The 11,218-nt window shown below is 42.9% G+C and overlaps 1 protein-coding gene across 4 annotated transcripts in view; it reads right to left on the bottom strand.

Moving 5' to 3' along the window:
• Positions 1–1,348: 1,348 nt before the first annotated feature.
• Positions 1,349–11,218, bottom strand: part of UBXN2B (UBX domain protein 2B) — a 28,323-nt gene continuing 18,453 nt past the window's right edge. The window contains exons 7-9 of one of the 4 annotated variants that reach the window (XM_042923318.1): positions 6,688–6,849; positions 4,681–4,857; positions 2,322–2,407 (exon numbers count right to left, since the gene is read on the bottom strand). In XM_042923318.1, the coding sequence (XP_042779252.1) occupies positions 4,722–4,857; positions 6,688–6,849 (298 nt within the window). In that variant the 3' untranslated portion in view covers positions 2,322–2,407; positions 4,681–4,721. Of the gene's footprint in view, positions 2,408–3,643; positions 5,728–6,687; positions 6,850–11,218 lie in introns of those variants that run through there. The other 3 variants (XM_042923314.1, XM_042923317.1, XM_042923315.1) reach the window with 3 other exon arrangements.

The raw sequence follows: 11,218 nt of genomic DNA, 5'->3' as shown, positions 1-11,218 counted from the left end.
AGGCATCCGACTCTTGATTTCAGCTCAGGTCACGATCTCGCAGCTTGTGGGTTCAAGCCCCCCATCAGGCTCTGTGCTGCCAGTGTGGAGCCTGCTTGGGATTCTCTCTCTGCCCCTATCCTGCTCACTCTTTCTCTTAAAATAAATAAATAAATAAATATTAAAAAAAAAAAAAGAATATAAAGTCAGATTAGTTTGAATTGCCATAGAATACCTATGTACACACAACGTTTCAGTGACATCTGCTAACATTATGGACATTTACAGTGTGTTTTCAAATTTTTTTTTTTAACGTTTATTTATTTTTGAGACAGAGAGAGACAGTGCATGAATGGGGGAGGGTCAGAGAGAGAGGGAGACACAGAATCCGAAACAGGCTCCAGGCTCTGAGCAGTCAGCACAGAGCCTGAAGCGGGGCTTGAACTCACGGACCGCGAGATCACGACCTGAGCCGAAGTCGGCCGCTTAACCGACTGAGCCACCCAGGCGCCCCTACAGTGTGTTTTCAAGGGGGAAAAAAGACCCAGCCTTCATGTTATCATATATTTTATGATATGCGTATCTAAACCATTTATTTGCATGTAATTTTACAATGTTAATAAAAATTATCACCTCATGTCAGGGACTGTTAAATCCACGCTGAGGATGAACGTTTCTTCCTATAAGGTGCTACTCTACCCTACTACCTTCTACGCTCAGAAGCCCAGACCTGGCTAAAAAGTCCAGGCTGCTGGGAGCAAGACCTCCACTCGGATTCAACTATGTTCATGCGTTCACGTTCAAGCCTACTGATGTTCTGAGTATTTCCAGTATTTGTAGTTGCTACTTTTTAATCAACACAGATTCTGATGGGACACTAAAAATTACACGTTTACCATTCCCAATCCTAGGACAAAAATGACAAAATCTGCTAACATTAGAAGAAACAAGCCTTTCCCACACAGACAAAAATGAACATAACGGGAAAGATGTTAAACGTGGAAACTCCGGCCTGACACGCCGTATAATTAACCATGTTCTACAAGGTACGTGGAAAGGTGCACTCTGCAGAGATGGGAAATATGAACCAAAAAGCAACTGTGAAGGCATAAAACAACACGTGCTCATTTTAAACAATCTTCCATCACGAAGGTCAAAGCAGGAAAAGGCGTTGCCTTAAACATGATTATGTTGCTATCTATACTAACCGTTAATTTTTGGGTGCTACGCTTGTGCACGTGCACACACACACACACACACACACACACAGTTACACATGTGCATTGGGGCTCCTTTTATAAATCACTTCTTTGGAGTTAAAAGATACTTAAAATTAATACAGAGAATTATACAGACTTATACAAAATCATACAGAAAATTTTGCACCTTTATTTTGATGGAATAAAAACAACAACGGTAACGGGAAATTGAGATACCGTAGCTACAATTCAGTTCTTCTCTGTCAATCATGAAGGTACACTACAGGAAATTAAAGCACAGGCAAGGCTATTCATGCTTTAATCTATGTCACTCAAATAAACCTGCAAATCAAGGAGATTTTGAAAAGGATTTTCAATGACTTTCAGTGAAAACATTCTTTATTGGTAAAGCGGACACTTAAACTCTTTGATTACATATGTCATGCAAACCAACTGCCCTCACACGTGGTTGTCTAACAGCTCGATGTAATGGCATCTTTTTGGGGGGTGATGATAGATCTTACAGGTCACGGCGACTCCAGTAGTAAAAAGAATTCGGGGAAACGACTCTAATGCAGCAAAACGCCACGTAGTACGTGTGAAAGCGTTGTTCTGAATGCCCAGTTCTCCCTCCTAACTTCTACATTGTCCAAGACTATCATATATAAAGATGGCAGTGGCTTTTGTACGTGCGTCTACAGGCACGCGACCTACGCGATAAAAAGGAACTACAGGAATAGCATTTCAAACAATTTTACAGGGTTTTGTGAATCCAAAACATGGCAACGCCCTTTAGTATAAAATGTCCATTTGTTCCAACAGATGACTTCCTAAGGAAGATGATTTTGCTCCTGTGACACCATAGCTCGTTCCTGGTAAGCGTTTTAGCCTGCCATCTGTTCCCAGACCCTCCAAGCGGTTAGCAGTCAGTGGAGAGGAGCATGGCTTCCGTCGCTCGGAGAAGACTCAGGAATGACGTCACACCGCCTCGTGACACTGAGAACGAGCTTCTCCGTGGAGGTGAGATAACACTTCTCTCCGTGGAACTTCTGCCAGCCCTGCCAGGGGGAAGACCTCTGCCACGGGTCAGTTCACCTCCTTGAAAACGACCAGAGCACCCGAGGCAGGTGGATCCCAGGTCTCCTATTGGCGCATTCACGTCACGTGGCAGTGAGTAGGCATAGTGCTTTCCCAGACACCTGGAAACGGGGCGCCGCTGGAACAAATACCTAGAAATGAGGACGCAGCTTGGCAATCGGGCAGTGGGTAGAGGCTGGAAGAGCTTTCAGGAGCACGACAGAAAGAGGCAAGATGGCCCCGAGTGCCGCCAGCGAGCGGATCTACGCATGTTAACACTCGTGAGGGCAGGAAGGAGGTAAAGGGCAGGGCAGAGAACACCCAAACTGCCATGGAGATTACGTAAACCGTCATAAACAGACTGTTAGAGGAAATAAGGGCATTAAAGGTGCTGCCAATGAGGGCTCCTGGGAGATGAGGAACATGCTGTTGGAAACCGAAGGAAAAGATTCTGGTTCCAGAGTGGCAAAAAGCTTAGCAACACGGGGTCAGCAGCTGTGTGGAAAGCATTAGTTGTAAGGGATACACCGAAGACATTTGTTTGGTTGAAGAGATTTCCGAGCAGAGTGGGCCAGATGCGGCCTGCTTTCTTCTTGCCAGTTACAGTGAGAGGTGAGAGGAGCCAGATAAATTGAGGAAATACCTGTTAAAGAAAACAGGACTCAACAATGACTTGCAGATTCTCAGTCTACCGAAATGACAGAGGACCTTAAGAGATTCCCTGTCGGGAAAGCCTGCTCAGGGGAAAGAGAGGAGGGTGCAGCTATGGAACCTTTCGCTAATACCTGAGGAAGGCCTGAATTTTTTTTGTCACACTATAGGTTCTTTGAAGAGATTAAGGGTGTGACTCATGGATCCTCTCGGCTTTCTCACAAAAAGCCACAAAGGGAGACGCGATCAGCTAGGAATGCTCTGTGCAGGGGCCTCCGGTCTACTGGACCGAACCCTCGTAACACGCACGCAAGATCCCCAAGTTTCTTCGGATGTTATACGGGCAGCTACTGCTCTCTTACGTTGAAATGGATGGGGATGGTACGAAGTGAAAGACGGTCAGACTTCCCACAATTCCACAGGTAAGAAACAAGCCGATGAAACTGCTCAGGTGCCACCTTTCACAAGAAAGGAAAGACGGCTCTGCGAGGACACCAGGAGCCTAGATGGTGCTGTGGGCCACAGAAGGCTGTACCCGGGATTTGAGACCTGATGGCGTGCGCATGGCTCACTTCTAAATTGCTTGGCATGGGTGGCTCTTTTTCTCGTTTGTCTGTCTGAACAGGAATGATGCCTATAAACCCTATTGTCTGCCTGTCCCACCATTCTATTTGGGAGCAGATAACTGTTTTTCTAGGCTCACAGGTGCACAGGTGGAGAGGACTGCGTCCCAGGAATCATGCCCAGACCCTCACTCACACTTGCTTTAGAGGATTTTAAATGAGGCGTGGGACTTCTGAACCGGTGGGATCCAGGTAAGACTTTGCAGTCTAAGTCGATGCTGGAATGGGCTGACACTTTCGAGCATCTTTGGATGGGGTGACTTTCTGTGGGATGCATATGGATCCTTGAAGCAGGAATGGGCTGTGGTAGTCAGGACGGCCCCCAAAACGTCCCTGTTCCCATCACCGTACCTATAAATGTGTTACCTTACGTGGGAAAAGGATTTTTGCAGAGGTGGTTAAGTTAAGCAACTCGAGATGAGACTTTTCTGGTAATTATGCTAGGTAAACCAAAGGTAGTCACAAGGGTCCTTGTAAGAGGAAAAGAGGAGAAATAAAGTCGGTAGTAAAGGACTAAGGACAGAAGCAGGCATTGGCGGGACGCAGCCAGAGTGAGGGATGCCAGCAGCCTCGGAAGAGGCAGAGAACAGACTCGCCCCTGGAGCCCCTGGAGCCTCCAGAGGGAAGCTGTGATGTGCCACTTCGTGTGGGAAAAGGGACTTTTTAAAGATGCGGCTAAGGTTACCACAGACCTTACAAAGGGGGAGATAATCCGGAATTATCTGGTGGGCCCAATCCAATCACATGAGTCCTTAAAAGCAGAGAACCCTTCCCGTTGTTGTTAACGAGGTGTAATTAACGACAGAGAAGGGTCAGAGAGGCAGTATTCCTGGCTCTGAAGATGTAAAAAGGGGGCCATAGGCCAAGGAAGGCAGGTGGCCTCTAGAAGCCGGAAACATAAGGAAAAGGGTCTCCTTTGGAGCCTCTCAAAAGGAACACAGCCTTGTCAATGCCTTATTTTAGCCAGTGAGACCCATGGTGGACATCCAACCTACAGAATTACAAGATCATAAATTTGTGCTGTTTGAAGCCACTAAGTCTGTAGTCATTTGTTACAGCAGCCACAGAAAACGAACCAGGAGTGGTGACCAAAGATGAAATGGTATCTGGGAAGAAGAAAAAGCTTTTCTATCATTCCTGATGTAGCCTACCTCATTCGGGAAGCAGCTGGCTTTGGCAGAAATGCAAATATTTATGCTGGTAGTTCTTTAGATCCAGTCTGGCTGACGGAATTTACATTTCTGAATTTGTACACTCGTTGTGCCCGGGAGTAGAATACATTCTGGGTTGAACACTTAGAACAGTGTTCAGTATATATAGTGGGTCCCCTAGAAAAATGTGTTGAATAAATAAATGAATGCGATCAAGACAGGCTCTGGGAGGGATTGTAATTACTCTAAAGTGCTCTTTAACAGATCTTCTCAAGAACTGCTGGCCTTTATGTCTTTGCTTCTGGTTTATGATGGTCATAGTTCTGTAAAATACAAGGCCAAACTGTATTTTTTGACACAGTAATATAGCTAAATCAGTAAAAAGGATGCGTACAATCTTAATAGGAGGAATAATTATACGATCAACGTATTTCAAAATCAGAACACAGATACTTTTCAGTACATGACACAGAAAAAATTTCAAACTATTTGATCACAAGATTTCTTGATGGCTGTTGCTCAATGCAGCAACTTTAGTGCAAATTTTACCAAACGCATTTATCAAAATTGGGATTTTGTTCATTTTCTCTGCAAACAAATGTTGTTACATTAACACAGAGCATGTAACAAATTGGTTTGCCTGGACATTTACAGGCTATCAACATAAGCCAGCCCTGCAACTAAAACCTCAAACATATTTCTCTCAAAAATCTATTCCTCGTCCAAATTCATCTATTCTAAGGCTGGAAGACAGAATGAGAATAAAACCAAAATTTATCTGTATAAATAATAAAAATAGTTTGTTTTCTTAATGCTATACGCATTTTCCTTATTATTATGGCACATTATCTTTCCTACATGCTATTGCATGGGTAGGAGCAATGTTATTTTAGCTGCTGGAGTATCACAGTGTTAAGAATATCTGCTTCTTGTAGTGTCAGGCTTTCATCTGTTAGCTCTTTGTTTGGAAATGAAGTCACAAGAATAAAGTCAAGAGTTGCAAATTCAGGACGGGACTGTATAATAAAGTCCCGGACATCCAGGATCCTGAAGAAATAAGATAAAAATGATTTGTGATATTAAAAGTTTTATTTTAATGTAAGCTTTTAGCTAAAATTAGACGATGATAAGTCCTAACCCTTATTTAAATGTGTTGTAGCTTTTAAAAACGTACATTATTTCAATGGATGGATTTATCTTGGACTATAGATAAAACATGAGCATTCACTCTGAGTGTAGCTAATGCTTCCTTTAACTGTAAACAGAGATAATCTTTAGGTGTTTTATACATAAAATAAATGTCAACAATGTTATTAACACTTTTTTCAGAGTATAAAATATCTTAGCAGCAGACAGCCCAGAAAAAGGTACTTTGAGTGGCCTGGGTCAAGGTGAGTTTATAACTACCAAAGGTGTAAGTCATAAGGATCATTTTAAAAAATGACTTTCACATATCCCTGGTAACTCAACTAAGATTATAAATATATCCCTTAGAGGGAATCAATGAACAAATAAAAATGGTACCTTAATGAGTACAACAAAAGTACAAATGAATGTTAAAATGACATTGAAAAGTTTATTGACAGTGCTGGTCAACAGCACAATTATACTTTATCTACACCACAAATTTATATTATGAAGAATCTGCTAAGTAGAAAGTTAACTCCAATCAGAATTATAATTTTTAAATGAGTAAAGTCCAAATAAAGTTTTACTATATATACTATATTAAACCAAATTTGATCCCACTTACATGGTTTTAGCAACAGTGCAAAACTGCAACTTTTAACAATTTCATTTTGGAGAGATACCTGAATTTGCATTAGTCTGTGAGCAGTTCACAGAGGATGTTCTAACACTGACCTTTCACACAGCTATGACCCTTTTATTTTCCTTCTGTCAAAAACATACTTAAAAAGTGTATCTAATGAATTTCCTATTCCTCTGCTCACGTCGCATAGTTTTATTTGGATGAGGAACCACGTGTAAAACTGCGATCGAGCTCACCTGTGTGTACTATTGAATCTTTGTATCAAACGACTCCCATCTGCTAATCTGATCTGAATTTTTGTCGTTGGCACTGAATCATCAATGAGAACAACGGCGTTAAGTATGGACTTATCCTCCTCTTCAGGAGACGAAGGGGTACTGACTATTTCAGGTGTAAGGCTGAGAAGGAAGAATTGAAGAATTAGAACACAAGTCTGAATACCTAAGACGTGAAACAGTGAAGACAGTGGAATAATGACTCACATCCACAGCTGACTCTCAAGTTTTCCCGCCTGGGATCTGGACCAGCAAGAGTACGGCTTCCTTTGGGTCTCCCATAATTCCTCCAACTTCTTTCATTATACTAAAATTATTGTGTATCCTAGGATTCTATTTTTTTTTTTTAATTTTTTTTTTCAACGTTTTTTATTTATTTTTGGGACAGAGAGAGACAGAGCATGAACGGGGGAGGGGCAGAGAGAGAGGGAGACACAGAATCGGAAACAGGCTCCAGGCTCCGAGCCATCAGCCCAGAGCCTGACGCGGGGCTCGAACTCACGGACCGCGAGATCGTGACCTGGCTGAAGTCGGACGCTTAACCGACTGCGCCACCCAGGCGCCCCATCTAATTTATGGTTTATCCAATCTCTTTCAACAGCTTAACTCTGTGGGGCGCCTGGGTGGCTCAGCTGGTTGAGCGTCCAACTCTTGATTTCAGCTCAGGTCATGATCTCACGGCTTGTGGGATCGAGCCCTGTGTCAGCACAGAGTCGGCTTGGGATGCTGTATCTGTACTTTAATGCTTTCTGTTTAAAATAGATTCTGGGGGCGCTTGGGTGGCTCAGTCAGTTAAGCGTCTGACTTCGACTCAGGTCATGATCTCACACTTCGTGGGTTCAAGACCCATGTCGGGCTCCGTGCTGATAGCTCGGAGCCTGGAGCCTGCTTCGGGTTCTGTGTCTCCCTCTCTCTCTGCCCCTCCACAGCTTGCACTCTGTCTCTCTCTCCCTCAAAAATAAATTAAAACATTCAAAAATAATAAATAAATACATACATACATACATACATACATACATAAAAACCAAAAAAACAGATTCGACCGGGGTGCCTGGGTGGCTCACTCGGTTGGGCGTCTGACTTCAGCTCAGGTCATGATCTCACGGTTCATGGGTTCGAGCCTGGCGTCCAGCACTGTGCTGACAGCTCAGAGCCCGGAGCCTATTTCTGATTCTGTGTCTCCTTCTCTCTCTGTCCTTCCTCCCCTTGCCTCCCTCCACACCCCCCACCCCCGCCGCTCTCACTCTGTCTCTCCGTTTCTCAAAAATAAAACAGGTTAAAAGAATTTTTTTTTAAAACAGATTCTGACCAGATAAGCTTCTTCTCAAAATATAAAAAGAAAGTACCAGGTGGGGAAACTAGGTAAGGAAAGCTGTTCAATGCATTTCTTTATAAGATGTGTGTATGTCAAAATGAATTTATGTGGAATAATAACATTTGAGAACAGGAATGGATTTACAAGAAGGTTTAGGCCAACCATATCACTTTATAGGAAAAAAACAGAGTCACAGAGATTGAAAGACATTTTCAAAGCCACGAAAGATAGTTAGCTGAGTAAGCTGGTTAGTAAGGTATAAAAACACATTTTAAAAAGTTGTGGCAACTTTAATATTTAGCCTTCAAAGTTATACCTTTTTATTACTTATTAAAACATTCTCCTTATCATTCAACTGATCAAAATAGAATGACATTTTTGATACAATGTTTGTATGTTTCAAGTATTACGTTAAAAAGAAAATGAAGAGAAAGAGGGAAGTTAATTGATAAAACAAACTCTCCAGGCAAACTGGAGGAAAGGACGGAGGTTGTCTGGAAGGAGAGTGAGTCTCTTGGTCAGGTAGAGAAGCATCTTCTAACTTAAGAGAGGGCGGTAAGGATGGATTTCCTGAACTTGGAGGCTAAGAGGAATATATTAAGAAAGTTAATTCCGGTCAGGCTCCGTTTTCTCAGGGAAGCTGGAAGCAAAAAAAGTCTGCCGAGGGCAGGAAACGTTTGGGATGAGCCCTCTGAGAGTGGGAGAGGGCAGCTTGCCCGTCCGGCATGGGGGCGCCTGGCATGCGGGTGCGAACATCCCCAACAGTACTGGGCTGCACAGGGGCAGACAAATCCACAGGCTGCACAGCAAGGCAAGGGGCTGCAGAATTGCTGAGATAAGAAAAGGAAGAAAAGGCAGGAAGGGAAGGATTGTTAGATTTTAGAGGAGAGAGCCCTTAGGGTCCAGGGGTCGACATGAAGTCAAAACTCAGAACAGGTGAGTGGCAGGTGGGTTCTTTTGCACTGCACAGTATGAGAACAGGCAGCCACTGTTCTTAAGCAGAGAGATTTGCTTCAAATCATGATTTGCATCATCATACACACAAGCTCACAAACCTACAGCGACGGTCTACTTACTAGCCCTGCTTATCAGAAACGATTCTGTGATTTCCTGGGGCTTGTTGGGTTCTACTCCAGCTCACGAAGCTAATTTTTATGCAGGAATACAGTTTATTCTGCCACTGTACATTTGTAGCTTCAAACCTATGATCTGCTTGCTCCTACGATACTACACGAAGGAACTAGGTAATATTTTTATTGCATTTAGGTTTTCCTCATAATTATTTGTCATATCACAGTAAAAAATTAAGTTAGCTTCCACCTGTGTAATGTTCTTATATTATATGTATTTTTAAGTTTATTTATTTTAAGAGAGAAAGAGGGAGAGAGAATCCAAAGCAGGATCCGTGTTGTCAGCACGGAGCCCGACACGGGGCTTGAACTCACAACCGTGGGATCCCGACCTGAGCTGAAATCAAGAATCGGTAGCTCCACCGACCGAGGCTCCCTATCTTGTGTAACGTTCTGTCTGCAATTCGACTGACGGCTATGGAAAACAATGGACTTATTTCCATTTCTGTTTTGTTTGCCTCTGTTTTGTGATTTCTGTTCAGTCGTTATCTGGAATTCTTAGGAAACGAGCCATTTTAGAAAGTTGCTTTCTGAATCTGTAAAGGTGTACTGTTAGAGAACCTTTATATTTTAACAGACTTCTTAACGTAAAGCCTTCTAAAATGTCCTAGGTAGTTCTTCACTTTCTGAGAACGTAACATATACTCTACTACTCTACATTTCGATTCATGTGCATCCGAGAGGCTCACACCACCATGTTAATCTCCTAGTGTCGTTTCCTACACAGAAGCTGAAAATTCTGAAGACTACATTTCTCAGACGCCCTTGCAGCGAGAATTTTATATAATCCCACCCTTCTGCCGAGCGACAGATACACGCTTGCATGGTGAACGTAAGCACTACGAGGCCAACGTTTTGCAGCTCTTCTGGTCCCCCAGGTCTTGGAGGCATTTGATTCTTCTACAGCAGCCATGACAGAATGTTCCAGTGTCTGGTCCCTAGCTTCCATGGGCACTGAGCAGCTGAGGGGGACACAGGAAGTCTTCACTGTAGAAAGTTCTCTGTTGCGTTTGTTGCTTCCAGGAAAGCTTGATTTGCTATTTCCAGAAATTCTATAAACTATCCAGGGTTCTGTCAGAAGCCCCTTTTTAAGCTAGTAAGTGGATTCTGTTTTCTACACTCAGAAACCCTGACCAACATGGCTAATGATTAACGACACAGCATTCTCACCACTTATTTTTGTCATTTTGTCAGGTATTTTTTGTCATATATTTTGTCATCATTACCTCCTTTCTTTGGGGGGGTCATGTTCTCTAGCTAATTGCCTTATGAGAAGAAAGACTGGTCTTTGTAAGATACAACAATGAGATAACACCCTTATTTTTATGAGTTGAAACTGTCGATTGTAATCACTGGCTCGTCTCAGCTATCTTCCCTTTATGCTACTTTCTTCATTTTCAGTTCTAGATTTACTGTTCCACTAACCAAGGTGTGCATTGTAACATTAATTCTTGGTCATAAATTTAAATAAAAAAGAAAGACTATGTACAAAGCAGAGAGATGGCTGGGCATTTTACCTGTGTTCTAAATTAAAAATCATAATCTGACTAAACATTCAGAAATGAGGAGTGCTACATCTGGAGGTCATAGTTATAAAAACAAAAGAGAAGAAGAAAACCGTCAGGAGAAAGCTGACCCGTGTTAGTGGTAAGGAGAGGTAAGGGAGAAAATTTCCAAACAGATCTGAGTGGGCACTGAAGGCTTTGGGTCCTAAGAAAAGCCGGGGCCACACATGTCCCTGTATTCCCTACCTGTCTCAGAAGTCAGTGTCTGTCAGGAGAAAAGGATACAGAAAGGGAGACTCGAGGTATGAGAGATGAGCGTAAAGAACTGACGTGAATTCTTCCCTATTTTGAGAAACGCGAGGGGGATAGCGAACCAGTGTGCACGAGGCAAGGGAAAAGAACCTGGATGGGAAGGAATCACGTGGAAAGGAACAAAGGACGCACTGAAAAGGCTATGATGGAAACAAGGCCCGTGTTACTATTTTACGTGTTACTCGTAATACGTGGACAAAGACAGGGTAACTTTTACCAACAAAGTTCGC

This window comes from Panthera leo, chromosome F2 (assembly GCF_018350215.1).
Source record: "Panthera leo isolate Ple1 chromosome F2, P.leo_Ple1_pat1.1, whole genome shotgun sequence".
Taxonomy (NCBI): domain Eukaryota; kingdom Metazoa; phylum Chordata; class Mammalia; order Carnivora; family Felidae; genus Panthera; species Panthera leo.
The sequence above is the reverse complement of the archived record's forward strand: the minus strand, read 5'-3'. Positions and strand labels throughout refer to the sequence as shown.